Consider the following 19793-nt stretch of genomic DNA (forward strand, 5'->3'; position numbering starts at 1 on the left):
CAGACCAGAGGACATTTCTCCAAAAAGTACGATCTTTGTCCTCATGTGCAGTTGCAAACTGTAGTCTGGCTTTTTTTATGGCAGTTTTGGAGCAGTGGCTTCTTCCTTGCTGAGCGGCCTTTCAGGTTAAGTCGATATAGGACTCGTTTTTACTGTGGATATCGATACTTTTGTACCTGTTTCCTCCAGCATCTTCACAAGGTCCTTTGTTGTTGTTCTGGGATTGATTTGCACTTTTCGCACATAAGTACGTTCATCTATAGGAGACAGAATGCGTCTCCTTCCTTAGCGGTATGATGGCTGCGTGGTCCCATGGTGTTTATACTTGCGTACTATTGTTTGTACAGATGAACGTGGTACCTTCAGGCATTTGGAAATTGCTCCCAAGGATGAACCAGACTTGTGAAGGTCTAAAAAAAAAAAAAAAATGTGGAGGTCTTGGCTGATTTCTTTTCCTTTTCCCATGATGTCAAGCAGAGGCACTGATTTTGAAGGTAGGCCTTGAAATACATCCACAGATACACCTCCAATTGACTCAAATGATGTCAATTAGCCTATCAGAAGCTTCTAACATTTTCTTGAATTTCCCAAGCTGTTTAAAGGCACAGTCAACTTAGTGTATGTAAACTTCTGACCCACTGGAATTGTGATACAGTGAATTATAAGTGAAATATTCTGTCTTTAAACAATTGTTGGAATAAGGACTTGTGTGTCATGTACAAAGTAGATGTCCTAACCGACTTGCCAAAACTATAGTTTGTTATTAACAAGAAATTTGTGGAGTGGATTTTTTTCCCCACTCTAAATGTCATACATTAGAAAGTATTAGGTATTTAGTGGATTACTTAAACTAATATCAACTAAATATAACTAATTTACAGGGAATAGCTCTCCCTCAATTTCATGTCAATGGTGTTACGCCATTAAATACAATTTTAAAAGGCAACATCCTTGTGAATTTTTCCTGGGTCAAATGTTCATTGGAGCTGTTTTTGAAAAGGACATGGTGAGTCTGCAGTCTCTTCATGTTAGCAATTTGATCATTCATTTGGTAATTTCATGCAACGCTTTAAGATCGGTCGCTGGTGTTAGTTTATAGTATGGGGAAAAGGAAATTTGATTAAAATAATTTATCAAATCACATGATTTAAGTCATTTATTCACAATTTAAGAAGTGTGGTTTGAGCTACTGTGGCCACCATCTTAGATATTCTATTTTTTTTCACTGGTTATTGTTCCTGCTGTTTTTATTAGAACAGTCTGATGATTTGTCACTGGTGTTATAGAAGAATGTGTTTTGTTTAAAGAAAATGTTTTTATTTTATCATTAACCTTTTTTGTCTTGGATTATATATGTAAAGTAAATACTCAAATTACATTCTGGAAAGCCTTAATTGTCATTAAAATATAGGGAACACCGGTGACAAAGGCAACACAAGCATTTTAATGTAATATACAACAACAAAAAATACGCTGTCATTTATTTTCATTAACGTTGTTACAGCATTAACTATTATCTGACTAATTTGTAAAAACTTTTTATTGGCTGGTCAAAAAGCCACCATTTTCGTAGAACGACTCATTCCCTGCATAGAATAATTTAAGAGTATAGAGATCAGAGAACATATACATTGACATATATCCATCCAAACATACAGTATATACCAACATACATACAGTTAGGTTTAATAAGACAGGTTACTGTTTTTGGCAGCCAGGTAAACAGAGTTCCAACATACAAAAATAGGGCTCTAGAAAAACAAAAAATAGCATCAAATAAAATCACCTAACAGTACAATGTGGAAATGTTCCTTGTTGTATAAAGTGTTGTTTGAAGGCCCCGTTGGGAGTGGCAGCAGGGCCTTGCATCCTGCCGGGCTGAGGTTGGTGGAGGTGGCCGAGGATGATAACCCAGCCACAAAGCCAAATTCCACTGCCAAAGTCAAAATTGGCAAAAAATGTATAGCTTTTTATTTTTTACTTTAAAGTTAGGCATATGGTTAGCAGTGTGGTTAGGTTCAAAATCATATTGTAGAAATGGGCGGGGTTTAATGATAATTATGACTTTGTGGCTGTGTTAACTAATGACAACCGGTTGAAGGTGCTACAACCCAGGTCTGCTACTGCGGGATGTGAAGCCCCCCCGGCTGTAGGAGCGTGCTGGGACTGACACAGGCACCAGTACAGCTGAGAAGAGAGGAGAGCAGGACAAAGATGAGTGTTAATGAGCATTGAGTTATTATTCAAATCATCTGTCTGAAAATAATGACTTTTCTCGTTAGATAACCAGAGGCTACAACCGAATTCTCTCAAACATAATTAGACCGCAACCCAGCGACATGTTTTATAAATGAGGAGGACCACAGATGGCTCCTACTGACCTGGGGGAGGGGCTTGTGTGTCAGGCTCCTCCTCATCCTTGATGGGGGAGTGGCCCAGAGGGTGGTGGATGAAGGAGTCCAGGAAGGAGGAGCTGCTGATGCCCAGACTGATGCCCAGACTGATGCCCATCACTCCGATGCCCAAAGAGTCTGCCAGTGTACCAGACAGAGACTCAATGAGTCAGCCACAAAAATTCATGCGTAGAAATTGTGTACAGTATTCAATGTAAAACGAGATGCCCACCTGTACCCAAAGATTCTCTGCCAGGACGCCCCTGTCCAATGTTGTCCAGCACCGTGAAGGAACGGCGGTAAGGTGTGTCTGACTGCAACAGAACCCAGAGTTAAATCTCACGGACTGGGACGCAGGCAAACATATTCCATATTTATCCATTACAATATAAACCTACAAAATGCCTAAATCGTTCTGTAGCGGTATAATAACTTTTACCGTGTGTGACTATAGCCATACCCTGTAGGTGTGGGTGGTGTTGGGACGGGAGAATACGTCCAATTGATGAAGCCGATCCCGAGGAAGCAAACTACCAGCTTCATCTGTAACAGCACTATGGGCACGACTGGACAAGCCTCTATGCCGCTACACACACAAAATAAAATAGTGTTGTGTTATTAGCAGGTGATAGTATTAAGTGTTGTCAAGTCAGTGCAAGATGTACAACTAGTATGCAGAGTTCTACTCGTCCAATACCTGAGTAGGTCTGAAGTGCTGTCCAGAATGCGTGGGTTCAGCTTCTCCTGTGCCGATGGGGGGAAGGAGTGTGTTCCTGCTCAGAGGTATCAGAGGCGAGGCCAGGCAGTCACTGGCTGTGGGTCTGGAGAGAGTAACAGCCCCGTTCACTTTCCACAAAGTTACACAAGTCCCTTTAACATGGAGCAGACTAAATCATTCCACACGAGGGCAAATGATACTGTATGCTTCACACAGATCTTTAACTCAGGGTTCATTACAAGTTCACCCGTTGGTACTTAATCACACACAACTCCTTACATCTCTTCCACTTCCCTTCTGCTGAACAGAACGCCACAAGGCAAGAGTTAAACGGCAAACAGCTTTCAAAGTAATCTCTCTGCACAGACGGTTCTCCAGCTTCAGAGCAATAAATAAGACGGGAGTGAGGAGGGCGGCGATGTACATGGAAGAGGACAGGGACCAGATGGAGAATGGGTAACCCCGTTTAAGTTAACTCACAGGCGTGTCCCACGGATGACCTCCTCCATGGAGCCGGCGGCACTGAACTGTGTCAGGCAGGGAACCAAGGGCAGAAGGGTGCGTGGGGGGGGGTTACGGCGTAGCGCCGACTGGGGCGGACGGGACAGGGAGGAAGAGCTCTGCTCTAGCGCCCGGCGAGGACGGGGCTTGCTGGACGGGATCACGCTGGACCCTGGCCGATGGGTCACCACCACCCTCTCCTCAGGGTCCCTGAGAAGGAAGCAGTGAACCTTAACTCAAAGTAACATATGCACAAACCTACATATCCATAGTTAATAACCGTTCCCTCCTCTCTTATTTAATGATAAGAGGTGAGTGGTTCACGGCTACAGTTAATTCCTTATGCTACACTCTACTAATAAAGATTGTTATAGTATCAGCATGAGTATGATCAGTCTCCATACTGGGCTCTCTCCATCGCGCCCAGGTTCCTCTGCTGCAGGGGGATGCCGTGGATCACTATGAGGTCGTTGAGGTTGTGATGCGTCACCGCTGCCCCTACTGGTACCCGACTGGACTGTAGGAGGGAGGGGGGCAGAAGAAGATGCAGAGTTATACTAGGCAAAAGTGGTCATTCACCTAAAAAAGCTACAGCCACATCATCACTACGGACACTTGCACGTCACCACAGTCAGCTCCAACTTAGATTTTCTACATGCAACCGAGTGGAGACGACATACCACCACCCACTTGAGATGATTAGACAAAATAGCAAATTAAAGCGGGAAGTAAATAAAAGCATTCCAAAATGGTCATTATTGAATGAAATAAGAGACGTGTGTAAAAAAAATACTCAACAGTTGGTTAAGAAGTATGAAAGTGACTAAAAGTGGTATGGTTTGTGTTATTCAACAGGCACAAGCACATTCAGTCTAGGAGTGAATAATAACATGCCGCTGTGGATGGCGTCGATCGGCGCCATTTTGGCTCTGGGTGAGAGTTACATACAGTGGATGGCTTTTTCTGCTTTTTGGATTTCCGTCTGGACTTGTGCTTTGAGACCCTTGATTTTGTGGTCTTTGGGGGGAAAACGGATGACCAAATGAGAGAGAGAAAAGGAGAGAGTGAGGTGTACAGATACAAGGTTGTTGGTTTGAAATGTGTGAAACAGACCAAGGAACAAGACAGAGTAGGGGACAAAAAGAAGGAAGGAAAGAAAAAAGGATTAAAGTTAATGAATTGATAGCCTTCAAAACAAGAGTGAGAAGAACTACGGACAGCAGGGGAAAACAATTCAGCATCAGTGTGACTGTTTTCAGTTTGCCGAATTTGTCCTAAACTCTCAAACACATCTGAAGGTTATTATGGAGTTCAATTACAGTGCTTATTAACATTTCTTATTGACATAAAACCTACATCCTAGGAGTAGGATGTTCCACTCTCCGAGGAGGTGGTCCTTCAACCCCCTCTCAGGGCACTGACCTGGGGTTGCAGGCTGCCTGTTAGCTGGGGCACCCTGATCTGGCCTAGCCTGGGGAGAAGGGTGGGAAGTGTGGACAGAAGCAGGAAAGAATTCTCAGCATCAGACTGTGATGGGCTGAAGTTCACTGCAGTCTTCTCATCATCTGTCAATAAGAAGGGGGCAGAATACTGTCAATTTGACAATAATGGAGTTGTTGGTTTAAAAGTCAATGACAAGTCTAAAGTGCATATAAGACATAGCCCTGTGGTCCTACTTGAGACATAGCCCTGTGGTCCTACCTGAGACACAGCCCTGTGGTCCTACCTGAGACACAGCCCTGTGGTCCTACCTGAGACACAGCCCTGTGGTCCTACCTGAGACACAGCCCTGTGGTCCTACTTGAGACATAGCCCTGTCGTCCTACTTGAGACATAGCCCTGTCGTCCTACTTGAGACATAGCCCTGTGGTCCTACCTGAGACATAGCCCTGTGGTCCTACCTGAGACATAGCCCTGTGGTCCTACCTGAGACATAGCCCTCCCAATGCCTGCGGACCAGCTCCTCCATCCAGCCAACCAGCTCTCGCCACACGTCGTCAAAGAGCAAGTCCAGGGCCGCCTGTCTGCGACAGCGATAGGGAGACACAGGAGGCAGGCAGTACCGCCGCCGACCAGCCCCCACCCACCCCCGCTCCCACTCGTCATCCCTGTAAAAGTCAAACCACAGATTAAACCATCAACACAACAGACCTTAAGCAAAATAATGTCAAAGCCTTTCAAATACTAAGCTTTGTTTTAGGTTACTTGGTACAATGGAACCCTTGGGATAATCCTAAAAGTAGGCTACAAGCTCAATCAAGTGCACCATACTTTAAAGTATTTGAAATGCCCCTATAGTTAAAGGGTCCTAAATAGGAGAGCTGGGTGGTGACTCACATGTCCCTGCTGTCAAAGGCCAGGTACTCCTCCATCAGGCCTTCAGCCTCGATCACCTTGGGCCGGTCATGACCTCTGGATCCACTGGGAGTACCAGGGGGGTGGTCAACTGCCACACAGGGCCTGGACAGCACAGCCCTTTTCCCCTGCACACACAGACTGGACACACAAACAACATGGTTCACACTGACATCGGTTTCTCAACAGCATCAGTCCAAACTTTTTAGCTAGCCAAAGTAGACTAGCCAGTGCCAGTATGCCTTGTGTTACTTAGTTCACTTGCTGTTTGACAAGCCACACAGTATGTAGGTCACAAAACCACAAAGCTAACGGTAATCTATAATTGATGGTTAACAGCATCAGTAGCCAGTGCTCACTCTGTGCTGGGGCCGGGCTTGTCCTTATCCTGGGGCTTGCTACTACTGCTGTCCTTCTGTCCAGCTGCAGTGGTGCTGGCGGGTGTCCCGGTCCCCTTCCCTGAGGTGGCGTACCACTGAAAGCCCTCGTCACTGGGACACACCAGCTGACTACCCAGAATCCTGTGGGTTCACATAGTAGGGTGGATAGGAGGTGAAACAGTAATTAGAACTTCAATGAATCCAACCGACAGGAAAATGAATTTATTTGATTAACAATTGAATTTTGTAATGCTGAGCCAATGGTCTAGGACACATTTTCTCATTGTGTATAGGGGCCCAATGGTTTTGGGCAGATCATTATGTGGTAAGTAGTTCCTTCTCGGGTTTGCAAACACATCTAAATCAGATTTATCTTAGGTACCTTTAAGTTAGACTGCTCTTTTTAAGAAGTATAACTGTACAGCAGCCAAATGACGTTCAGCGATACATTTACAGGTGAGGAGTGGAAGGAGCCAGGCTAGAGTGGCAGTAATGTGTGACAGTGTGTGAGAAGTGAGAGATGAGGAGGTGTAGGGTGAGGACCCACCGTAAGTGAGGGAACCTGAATGCCCACTGATGACACTCATCTTGCAGCCCCAGTAGATGCGCCCCACCCCGCCCCTCGTAAAGCTCCTCATCAATCTCCTCAAACATCTGCTGCACCTGTCGCGACGCCGCCTTGTCAAACTCCTGAGGGATGGAGAGAGGGAAGGGAAAAAGAGACAGTGAGAGGAGCCCCTACAGAGAGGCACACTATGACAGAAGGTTGTTGCTTTTCAAGCTACTTATCAATTATTAGCAGCACGTTGCTGAGCGCTGTTCATTTCACAGCAGGCTACATGGCTCCCAGGTGACTGTGTGTGAGTGATTGTGCTGGAGCAAGTAATACCATTTGCATGTATATTTCAGAGACTGTGTGTGCGTGCACAGGCGAGTGTTTGTGTGTACTGTACAATATTACGTTCGTAACTTAGGACTGTAGGGGTATGAGTTCTATGAGGCCTTCTGAGGACATGGCTGTGTAAATAAATCAGAGTTTTTTTGTTTTGTTTCTGAAGGCAAGCTCTAGAAAGCTCAGCATCACGACGAAGCGAAACCATGAGTGAAATGACCTCTGCAGACAGAGCAGATTGTCCTCATTACTAAGTCATTACAATACAAACATGATTACTCTAATGTAATCATGTTTGTACTACCGCCCCGTAGCACTCACTTCCGTCATCTTGAAGTGTTTTGAGAGACTAGTCAAGGACCATATCACCTCCACCCTACCTGACACCCTAGACCCACTCCAATTTGCTTACCGACCCAATAGGTCCACAGACGATGCAATCGCAACCACACTGCACACTGCCCTAACCCATCTGGACAAGAGGAATACCTATGTGAGAATGCTGTTCATCAACTACAGCTCAGCATTTAACACCATAGTACCCTCCAAACTCGTCATCAAGCTCGAGACCCTGGGTCTCGACCCCGCCCTGTGCAACTGGGTCCTGGACTTCCTGACGGGCCGCCCCCAGGTGGTGAGGGTAGGTGACAACATCTCCACCCCGCTGATCCTCAACACCGGGGCCCCACAAGGGTGCGTTCTGAGCCCTCTCCTGTACTCCCTGTTCACCCACGACTGCGTGGCCATGCACGCCTCCAACTCAATCATCAAGTTTGATTACCAACAACGACGAGACGGCCTACAGAGAGGAGGTGAGGGCCCTCGGAGTGTGGTGTCAGGAAAATAACCTCACACTCAACGTCAACAAAACAAAGGAGATGATTGTGGACTTCAGGAAACAGCAGAGGGAGCACCCCCCTATCCACATCGACGGGACAGTAGTGGAGAAGGTGGAAAGTTTTAAGTTCCTCGGTGTACACATCACGGACAAACTGAATTGGTCCACCCACACAGACAGCGTTGTGAAGAAGGCGCAATAGCGCCTCTTCAACCTCAGGAGGCTGAAGAAATTCGGCTTGTCACCAAAAGCACTCACAAACTTCTACAGATGCACAATCGAGAGCATCCTGTCGGGCTGTATCACCACCTGGTACGGCAACTGCTCCGCCCACAACCGTAAGGCTCTCCAGAGGGTAGTGAGGTCTGCACAACGCATCACCGGGGGAAAACTACCCGCCCTCCAGGACACCTACACCACCCGATGTCACAGGAAGGCCATAAAGACCATCAAGGACAACAACCACCCAAGCCACTGCCTGTTCACCCCGCTATCATCCAGAAGGCGAGGTCAGTACAGGTGCATCAAAGCAGGGACCAAAAGACTGAAAAACAGCTTCTATCTCAAGGCCATCAGACTGTTAAACAGCCACCACTAACATTTAGTGGCCGCTGCCAACATACTGACTCAACTCCAGCCACTTTAATAATGGGAATTGATGGAAATTATGTAAAAATGTACCACTAGCCACTTTAAACAATGCCACTTAATATAATGTTTACATACCCTACATTACTCATCTCATATGTATATGTATATACTGTACTCTATATCATCTACTGCATCTTGCCATCTTTATGTAATACATGTATCACTAGCCACTTTAAACTATGCCACTTTATGTTTACATACCGTACATTACTCATCTCATATGTATATACTGTACTCTATACCATCTACTGCATCTTGCCTATGCCGTTCTGTACCATCACTCATTCATATATCTTTATGTACATGTACATATTCTTTATCCCTTTACACTTGTGTGTATAAGGTAGTAGTTGTGGAATTGTTAGGTTAGATTACTTGTTGGTTATTACTGCATTGTCGGAACTAGAAGCACAAGCATTTCGCTACACTCGCATTAACATCTGCTAACCATGTGTATGTGACAAATAAAATTTGATTTGATTTGATGGTAATCTGCATACAAGACTGTTGTAGCATTCAGCATGGCTATGCCTAGCTATATATGCACTTCAAAATACTCAGCACATAGGGCATTTGAACTGAAAGATTCTGGCAGCCAGCTGAGAAGGTGAGGTGAGACTTACATCATAGCCCCAGGAGAAGACAGAGCTCCTCTCTGTAGAGATGCCTGTCCCTGTGTAGCTGTGGATCCCAGACCAGGCCCGCGTTGTGTTTCCAGTGGTGACCGTTGGAGAGTCTGACCGGTTAGAGGCTGCAGACGTCGTCTCAGAGCTGCAAAAGAGGACAGACATTGTTTACATGTTGCTGTACGTTACAGTGTTGTGTGTTGTTGAGTGTACCAGTGAGCAGTGAGGTATATTACTGTGCTGTTCAGATTATGTAACTGGCTACCTCCCTCTATTTTGTCTCCTTGCCTTCACTTGTAGGGCTGCTCCCTACAAGTGTACATGGTTTCACCTGTCCGGTTCATCGAAAACAGGTCATACCTGTTGTAAGTGGAGACAGCTTCCTGAAGGTCATGGAGGTGCTGGGGGAGGAAGTCATTGTCTACCTCTTCTGGGAGAGGGTGATGGTCAAGGTGGCTTCGGGATAAGCCACGACTGCAGAGAAGGGAAAATATAGCTGAATAAAACATGAATAAGCAATAGCATTGATAGATATATCTTTCATTGTAATACTTTGGTGGGTTGATATTTATTGTTGTAAAAAGACATTGATCCCAAACAAACAAGGAGTGAAATATGAGGTAGGAGTGGGACCCTTACGTCATCAGTTTACAGCATTGAACAACATCATCCTATTGCATCCATATGTGTAATGGAGGCAACTGACCATGGCTTGGTTTGACAAATGGGGTGTCACGTGTGACATGGTCACTACATTATCCTTTACGTTGTCACCCGATAATTAGCCAACCAACAATCTAACTTTAGTCAATCAGGTTACCATATTTCAATCTCGAATGACAGAAATTACAATTAACAAAGAATGACAAGCTTGTCCACTAGCTAGCAACCATTACTTACATCTCAAGACTGTGCGTTACCGGCCGCCTGGTGTATCGCGAAATCATCCTTTTCTCCGTTTTTATCGCCTCATGCCCCCCCGAGTGTCCTCTCTCACCGTGCTTCCCTCTGATTCATGGCTCCACTTGCTCTTTTGGCAGAGGTTTGTCATTTTCAGGCGGCGGCGGTTCAATATCACTTGTACACCCTAGCAAGTTACCTAGCTAGCTTTGATGTGGAACTTAATTGCAGCGAACTTGCTAACGTTAACAAACATTAGCTAGCAATCTAGCTACTAGATTCGCTAACGTTAGCTAACTGAGAGGGAGAACCAAACCGCGCCTTTGTGCACGAAGTGGCCTATTAATATACAATGCAATGGAATACTTCAAATAAAACGCCGCCTAAAAGTATTATGGTATTATAAGTATTATAGGTTGTGTTTCAGGCAGCGCCAGTAAAATAATCAATATAGCCATTTACTACAGCATCCCTCACGACAAGAGAGAATTAGCACTACAACAACAATAACAAGGCTGTCATGGATACCTAACTTTCTTATCCCTATACCTCACGGGAAATGTATTTTGATCTCCTCTAAAATGACCTTTTGCAAAAATATAAAAGACTACAACTCCCTGTGTTCTGTGCGATGTTACTATTGCGCTACAAAATTATGTCCGTCTCTCACCTGGAAGCATTGTCTACGCATAGAATTCAAAACAATTGTAATTCCACATTTTATGTAAATTGTACAACTTTTCTATTGATTCGTTTTGTGTATCGTAATTTTGAAGCAAAATTTCATCGAAGTATATTATTATTTCTGGGATAAATGCGTGTCATATAGGAACAAATTACAAACACGGTAGTATTATAACCGAGATGGTAGGAGAAAAAACAGTGCCTCTAACGGCATGAGAATGACAAAACCTTGACAACTCATTTTATTTTTTATGGGATTCCTTCTTGAAGATTAACGTTAAAACATATACATAATAGACAAGGCAAGATAAGACCTCTCTCAGGACTGTGACTAAGTTAACGTTAATTGATCATGCGATTAGCTGGTAAAGACACTGACTAGTTAGGATGCTAGCTTCATTTTATTGACATGACTTCGTTTGCAAATGTCATGTAATGTTCAGTTTAAAAGAGTAGGCCTATCATTGAAGACTTATAGATCAAGATATCATGTGATCAATGGCAGTTACATATAGTTAAACAATAAGTTTATCATAAAATACAAGCTGCCTGTCTGAACAGTTTGGAAGCTGAGCTTGTACCCTATAATTCAGTTATGATTCAAATGTCATTATAGAGATGTCGTATGACCTGACCTACAACAGTCTCTGCTGATTACAAAGCAAAGGAACATAACTTATCTTGTTATTGTTCATATCATAGGTTCATCAAGCCACCACCACTATGGACCCACTTAGGAGAACAGCTGTGCAAGAGGACATGGTCCAGTACTATTTCTTCTTGGTTCAGCCTAACCTCTTAGACACACAGTCTGATGATCTACGTCTGCAACAGCTAGTGTAGGAGATTTTGGCCAAGGTTGCCCCTCTCCTTGTGCAGTATATCTGGCAACAGCAGCCATTCAACCTCAAGTACCACACTGAGAAAGGTACAGTACTGGTTCTGACCTGGATACAAATGTTCTTTGAGGATTGAAGGATTTGTTATACAAATCATTTTGATGCTTTGACTGAATGAATGGTGATCACGTCTTGATTGTACCTGCAGGGGGAGTTCCTGCACACATTGAAGGCAGCGCTGTGTTTGGGGACAGTGTGGAGGATGAGTGGTTCATCTTATACCTCCTGCTTCAGATCACACAAGCCTTCCCAGAACTTGCTGCCAGGTAGAGTGGAGCACACGGTCTGCAAAGCTCTGTATTACTTCCAGTTAGTTTCAACTTGCCAGTGATATTTACTTTAACTTGCAGGTTAGAGAACAATGACGGGGAGTTCCTTCTGATCGAAGCAGCAGATTATCTTCCCATCTGGTTGAACCCAGAGAGCAGTGGAAACCGAGTAAGTTGTCTACGTGTGATGTAGCCCATTTAGCGCCTATTTACGATAGTATTTTCTGTCCAGGGAGTTGTGTTAAGAGCCCTGACACTTGCACTAAAAGTTAACACGCATGTGGTACTATTTTTACATCAAATGAAATTTTATTTGTCACATGCGCCAAATACAACAGATGTAGTCCTTACAGTGAAATGCTTACTTACAAGCCCTTAACCAACGATGCAGTTTTAAGAAAATACCTTAAAAAAAGTAAGAGATAAGAAAAAACAAATAATTAAAGAGCAGCAGTAAATAACAATAGCGGGGCTATATACAGGCGGTACCGGTACAGAGTCAATGTGTCAATGTGCCGGGGCACCGGTGTTGAGGTAATTGAGATATTTATGTACATGCAGGTAGGGTTGTTAAAGTGGCTATGCATAGATAATAACAGAGAGTAGTAGCAGGAGTCTTATGGCTTGGGGGTAGAAGCTGTTTAGAAGCCTCTTGGACCTAGACTTGGCTCTCCGGTACCGCTTACCGTGCGGTAGCAGAGAGAACAGTCTATGACTAGGGTGGCTGGAGTCTTTGATGATTTTCATGGCCTTCCTCTGACACCGCCTGGTATAGAGGTCCTGGATGGCAGGAAGCTTGGCCCCGTTGATGTACTGGGCCGTACGCACTACCCTCTGTAGTGCCTTGCGGTCGGAGGTCGAACAGTTGCCATATCAGGCAGTGATGCAACCCGTCAGGATGCTCTCGATGGTGCAGCTGTAAATTATTTTGAAGATCTGAGCCATGCCAAATCTCCTGAGGTTAGGTTTTGTCGTGCCCTCTTCACGACTGTCTTGGTGTGCTTGGACCATGTTAGTTTGTTGATGTTTTGGAAACAAAAGGAACATTTGTACACTTTTTTATAGGGTTAGGGTTCCCACATGGCCATATTTCCATGTTACAGCAGTTGTTTACGTAAAACAGATGGAAGGCAGTCGACTACCTGTGCTAATTAGCTATCTGCGTCTCTGAACACCTGTGCGTAAATGGAAGACGGACACCATAAACCTGTTTTCACTGAAAAATACCGTCGGCTGCAACTGCGTTTAAAACAGTGTACGACCGTGTGTATTTTACATTTGTGAAATAATTGATGTGATATGAAAGTAGATGGCTTTATGTTTCTAGAACCGTACTGCAATTGACAATCGATTCACGTTTACATGGAATGTTTGGGCTGCCAGAGCCAATTCTCCTTTAAACAGAACATGTAAGGTCCTTGAACTATAAGGAGTAACATCAGGCTACATTATTAGGCTATGTGTGATGATGACTACAAATTGTTTATCACTCTGTCTGTCACTCTGTCTGTACATCTCTTCACATAGCTGACTATCCCTTCGTTTGTTGTCTCTGTAGGCCTATATCAGTCTGTCCATCTGTGTCTCTCCCCCTGGTTCTGGTCTGCTAGGTGTTCCTCCACAGGGGTGAGCTGTACATCCTGCCCTGACCTCCCGCTGTAGTGGAGTTGGCCTGCCCATGAATGCAGTGCCCAGCGTGAACCAGGCTCTGGTCCTGCTCTCGTCCCACACACAGGCCTGTCTGGCCAGCCCCAAGATCCGCACTACACTGGGGAAAAGACTGGAGGGGTGAGTGACGCAGCAGAAATAACACTATGAAGTGTTGAAGTGATTGTAAGGTTTCTGTTTGAGGGTAGATTTGAGCCTTATGATTAGGGCCAGGCCTTTGGCTGTTTTCTTTCTAGCCCGCATTTCGATCATCTGACCTCAAGAGGCCGATATAGCGCCTTCTCACACCACATGTGAATTAATTGTCACGTGTGCATACCGTGACAATCTAATGTAATTATCCAATTAGTCCAAAATAAATTCCCAACCATGTGGATTGACTTCAAGTCAATTGTTTGCTGACAATTGTCATCAGCAGCCTACACTTTAGACTAATGCACCAATTATTACTATCAACATAAATATTTAACTTGTTTGTTATCAACATTATATAGGAATAATCCGCATTTTATCTAAGAAAATGGAGCCTATTGCCGAACAAAGTAGCCATTTTCATTCGCTATAGAAATACATGTAAATGTTGAGGATATGCAAGCGCCAATATCCCAAAATGTGCGATTTCATTAACAAGTAAAACCATATAGCCATTTTCCAACCAAGGAGAGGTGTCAAAAAAGTCAGAAATAGTGTTAAAATTAATCACTTACCTTTGATGATCTTCATCTGATGCCACTCCCAGGTCTCCATGTTAGACAACAAATGTTCGTTTTGTTCAATAAAGTTCATCTTTATGTCCAAATACCTTTTTTTTGTTCGCGCGTTTAGTCCAGTAATCCAAATGCGCGGGCACTAAGTCCAGACGAAAAGTCAAAATAGTTCCATTACAGTTTGTAGAAACATGTCAAACGATGTATAGAATCAATCTTTAGGATGTTTTTGTCATAAATCTTCAATAATATTCCACCTGGACAATTCCTTTGTCATTAGAAATGAAAGGGAACGGAGCTTGTGCTCACGGCCGCGCGCGCATGACTAAACTAAAGGCTTTCAGCCTGATCACTGGTTCAAACAGCTCTTATTCGCTCCCCTTTCATAGTAGAAGCCTGAAACAACGTTCTAAAGACTGTTGACATCTAGTGGAAGCCTTAGGAAGTGCAATCTGACCCCATAGACACAGTATATTGGATAGGCAATCACTTGAAAAACTACAAACCTCAGATTTCCCACTTCCTGGTTGGATTTTTCTCAGGTTTTCGCCTGCCATATGAGTTCTGTTATACTCACAGACATCATTCAAACAGTTTTAGAAACTTCAGAGTGTTTTCTATCCAAATCTACTAATAATATGCATATCCTTGCCTCTGGGCCTGAGTAGCAGGCAGTTTACTCTGGGCACGCTTTTCATCCAGATGTGAAAATACTGCCCCCTACACCAAAGAAGTTTTAACTTCTTAGCAAGAGCAGTTTCTCCAGCAAAAAAAAAATTGAGTGGGGAGGGGAAAACTGAAAATTAGCTGTTATTGGCAGAGAGGTTTGGAACTCTTTCTTATTGGTCTATTAACTAATTAACTGCCAAAACTCCATCCCACCAAAACATGCTGAAATTTAAGGCTGTCTGTTCAAGCAGCTCTTACACTAAAAGGTCATTATCATAATTGTCATAGTATTGTTCCAATCTCATAGTGTGAAAAAATATATATATATTATATATACACACACACACACACACAAACACACAGTTGAAGTTGGAAGTTTACATAAACCTTAGACAAAAACATTTAAACTCAGTTTTTTTTTACAATTCCTGATATTTAATCCTAGTAAAAATTCCCTGTCTTAGGTCAATTAGGATCACCACTTTATTTTAAGAATGTGAAATGTCAGAATAATAGTAGAGAATGATTGATTTATTTCAGCTTTTATTTATTTCATCACATTCCCAGTGGGTCAGAAGTTTACATACACTCAATTAGTATCTGGTAGCATTGCCTTTAAATTGTTTAACTTGGGTCAAACGTTTCGGGTAGCCTTACACAAGCTTCCCACAAGAAGTTGGGTGAATTTTGGCCCATTCCTCCTGACAGAGCTGGTTTAACTGAGTCAGGGTTGTAGGCCTCCTTGCTCGCACATGCTTTTTCAGTTCTGCCCACAAATTTTCTATAGGATTGAGGTCAGGGATTTGTGATGGCCACTCCAATACCTTGACTTTGTTGTCCTTAAGCCATTTTGCCACAAATTTGGAAGTATGCTTGGGGTCATTGTCTATTTGGAAGACCCATTTGTAACCAAGCTTTAACTTCCTGACTGATGTCTTGAGATGTTGCTTCAATATATCCACATAATTTTCCTGCCTCAAGATGCCATCTATTTTGTGAAGTGCACCAGTCCCTCCTGCAGCAAAGCACTCCAACATCATGATGCTGCCCCCCCCCCCCCTGTGCTTCACGGTTGGGATGGGTGTTCTACTGCTTGCAAGCCTCCCCCTTTTTCCTCCAAACACAATGATGGTCATTATGGCCAAACAGTTCTATTTTTGTTTCATCAGACCAGAGGACATTTCTCCAAAAAGTACAATCTTTGTCCCCATGTGCAGTTGCAAACCGTAGTCTGGCTTTTTTATGGCGGTTTTGGAGCAGTGGCTTCATCCTTGCTGAGTGGCCTTTCAGGTTATGTTGATATAGGACTCGTTTTACTGTGGATATAGATACCGCCTATCTAAATTGTCTTGGGTAGACGCATTCTTCTGAGACAGCGTAATGTGTTTTCTTTTATTTCAGATGGCAGTCTATCGTTTCTTTCCATTTATAATCTAATGTTAAATTGCAGGTTTTGCAGAATATATTGTTGTCATCTGCGATGATAATCGCAGCGGGGTACTGGCACGCTCTTTTTTTCAAGCTATATTCTGATTTTGAATTTTTTATATTTTCTGGTTGGATTCATATGCCTTGTTCACATTGACAGTTTGAAGTGACTCAAAGGAAAAACAAATTGCATATCGGATTCAAATCAGTTATTTTTCCAGCAGTCTGAACAGCCCAAAAGCACAGAATCAAATATTTCAAACCACATTTAAAATCACCTTCGTAAGTGGTTTAAAGTCAGATACAAATCAGATTCCTGGCCATGCAGCTTGTCTGAATGGTCAAATATGATTTTTTTTGCCCTCAAACGGTTTTTAGACTGTTAATTGGCATATCTTGTTGCTTGTTAGTTAATCTGTTGACAGTTTGACAAGAACATGTGCTAACTTGTTAATTGATTACAAACAAATTAGGTAATGTTCTAGAAAGCTAAACAGCTACGTAGCTGGCAAAGTGACTGCTGTGGCTAGTCAAAAAGGACTCGTTTTAAAAGTTGGATCATCTTATCCTTTTGTTACACTATGATTCATTCAAAGCAACTAGGAAATGTCAATGGCGGACATTGTTGTCATCTTAGCTCAGTACATAACTTGTGAGTGATAGGAAGCACGAGCACCACTGTCTGAACACACACAACCGATTTGGTCACTTGTAACTTGCTGTTTGGACAGTCCAATATTCCAAAACGGATTTGAATGACATCGTCAGTGTGCATCGTGTGATTTTAACCAATTATGAGTTGGCATTGCCTACTAATTGTCTACTAATTGGTTGATGTCATTGGAAACACTTGTCTATCTTTTTAATACATAGAAAGTGCCATTTTCACATGTTGGGGTGGTGCTGGAGATGCTGAATATGAAGTTGAACATGTTTTTAATTTCCCTTTAAGACCTGCAGTGTGAACATGGCTATATATAGTCTCTCCCCTTTAACTGTCCTAATTAGCCCATTTTTATAACCTCCGATGATCAGAGATTGAGTCTGTTGGAGATGGTCAGCTTAAGCAAAAAAGAGGTCTAGAATCACTGATATACAAATAGTATTCCCTGCCAAATAATAGACTTTGCAATTTAAGATTCATAGAGCTTTGCCCATCCCTGGCTTAGGATAAATTCATTAGAGTTAACTGCACCTCAGATTGCAGCCCAAATAAATGCTTTACAGAGTTCAAGTAACAGACACATCTCAACATCAACTGTTCAAAGGAGACTGTGTGAATCAGGCCTTCATGGTCGAATTGCTGCAAAGAAACCACTACTAAATGACACCAATAAGAAGAAGAGACTTGAAACACGTCCAAGAAACACGAGCAACGGACATTAGACCAGTGGAAATTTGTCCTTTGGTCTGGAGTCCAAATTGGAGATTTTTGGTTCTAGCCGCCATGTCTTTGTAAGACACGGTGTGGGTGAACAGATGATCTCCGCATGTGTGGTTCCCACCGTGAAGCATGGAGGAGGTGTGATGGTGTGGGTGGGGGTGTGTGCTTTGCTGGTGACACTGTCTGTGATTTGTTTTGAATTCAAGGCACCCTTAACCAGCATGACTACCACAGCATTCTGCAGCGATACGCTGGTTTGCGCTTAGTGGGACTATCATTTGTTTTTCAACAGCTCTATGACCCAACACACCTCCAGGCTGTGTAAGGGCTATTTGACCAAGAAGGAGAGTGATGGAGTGCTGCATCAGATGACCTGGCCTCCACAATCACCCAACCCCAACCCAATTGAGATGATTTGGGAGGAGTTGGACTGCAGAGTGAAGGAAAAGCAGCCAACAAGTGCTCAGCATTTGTTTTCCATTTAACTAGGCAAGTCAGTTAAGAACAAAATCTTATTTACAATGACGGCCTACCCTGGCCTAACCCAGACGACGCTGGGCCAATTGTGCGCTGCCCTATGGGACTCCCAATCGTGGCCAGATGTGATGCGGTCTGGATTCGAACCAGGTACTGCAGTGACACCTCTTGCACTGCAATGCAGTGTCTTAGACCACTGCGCCACTCGGGAGCCCTATGTGGGAACTCCTTCAAGATTGTTGGAAAAGCATTCCTCATGAAGCTGGTTGAGAGAATGCCAAGAGTGTGCAAAGCTGTCATCAAGGCAAAAGGTGGCTTGACACACTGGTGTCTGTTTGTCTACATGTGTGCCTGCATATATGTGTGTGAATACACTCTATCGTGTGTGTGTGTGTGTGTGTGTTTAACTCTGGTGACAGGGCCCCAGGTGAGGAGATCCTTCAGCTGCTACAGAGCTGGGATCCCTGCAACATGGAAGAACTGAGGAAACGCGAGGCCCATCTGCCCCCAGAGGACAGTGGGTAAACACCTCCTATTACTACAGTACAGCAGTCACTCAGTCTAGTACCAGCTCAGGTGTATTGAGTAAAGTCCCTGTTATTATATGACACTTAGCGCGCTGATATGTTCACACCACAAAGTAGACTGCTGGCTTTCGTGTCAGATAAAACCACACGGGCATAAGGCCTGCTGATTTTTTTAGAGGAAGGGTTCAGCCTTTACTGAACATACCCATATCGTAAACTGGGTAAATAAGCGGTTTCCATAATGATGAGCTAGAATGAGCTTATCAAGGTTGGTTGAAACACTGATTTTCTCATGTCTCCCCCATCTCCAGGTGAGAGTTGGCTGGATATTTCAGCCCAGGAGCTGGAGCATCTGTTGGGGGAGGGGAGGAGTGGGGGTGGGCGGCTTAAGCCCATCCACACCGAACAGACGCAGGGGGGGAAGGGGTGAGGAGGGGGGCAGCTACAGCCTGGTGGCTGTGACCCAAGGCATAAAGAACGTCATCAACGCCATGTCTTCACATGAGGGGGCCCAACTACCCTGGTGAGACTGACGGTCTGTCTGTCCACACTGTTCTACTTAGCCCTGTATGCGGTATGCTAACTGCTATGAGATAATACTGTGTAGAATGCTAACGTCTGCTAGCTGCTGACTGGCTGACTGTAACGGGTATCATTGTAATTTGCCTTTGTTTATGTTACAGGTCCCATTCAAATTAGCCTTTCGGGTTTGATCCAGACTCTATGGCCAGTGCACTGGACAGACTACTGGGTATGTAGTTGCTAGTAGTAAGTTCTATATGAAGGCCGTATGTCACAGGTGGTCAGTGTACTTTTCACCTATGTGC

At 43.8% G+C, this 19793-nt stretch overlaps 1 protein-coding gene across 2 annotated transcripts; it reads right to left on the reverse strand.

The window, feature by feature from the left end:
• Window positions 1-1152: 1152 nt before the first annotated feature.
• Window positions 1153-10753, reverse strand: LOC120017679 (protein FAM149B1-like). 2 transcript variants are annotated; one of them, XM_038960602.1, is made up of 15 exons: window positions 10255-10753; window positions 9715-9828; window positions 9352-9499; window positions 6895-7037; window positions 6327-6488; window positions 5950-6108; window positions 5539-5720; window positions 5035-5177; window positions 4017-4129; window positions 3592-3822; window positions 3091-3214; window positions 2854-2979; window positions 2626-2707; window positions 2382-2531; window positions 1153-2187 (listed from the first exon to the last, which is right to left on the reverse strand). In XM_038960602.1, exons 1-15 carry the CDS (start codon window positions 10299-10301, stop codon window positions 2105-2107), a joined length of 2007 nt encoding a protein of 668 aa, XP_038816530.1. In that variant the 5' UTR covers window positions 10302-10753; the 3' UTR covers window positions 1153-2104. The 2 variants fall into 2 exon arrangements, with proteins under 2 accessions (XP_038816530.1, XP_038816531.1); XM_038960603.1 differs by lacking the exons at window positions 1153-2187; window positions 2382-2531 and having other exon boundaries at window positions 2833-2979.
• Window positions 10754-19793: the final 9040 nt, after the last annotated feature.

Source organism: Salvelinus namaycush, chromosome 22 (assembly GCF_016432855.1).
Source record: "Salvelinus namaycush isolate Seneca chromosome 22, SaNama_1.0, whole genome shotgun sequence".
Taxonomy (NCBI): domain Eukaryota; kingdom Metazoa; phylum Chordata; class Actinopteri; order Salmoniformes; family Salmonidae; genus Salvelinus; species Salvelinus namaycush.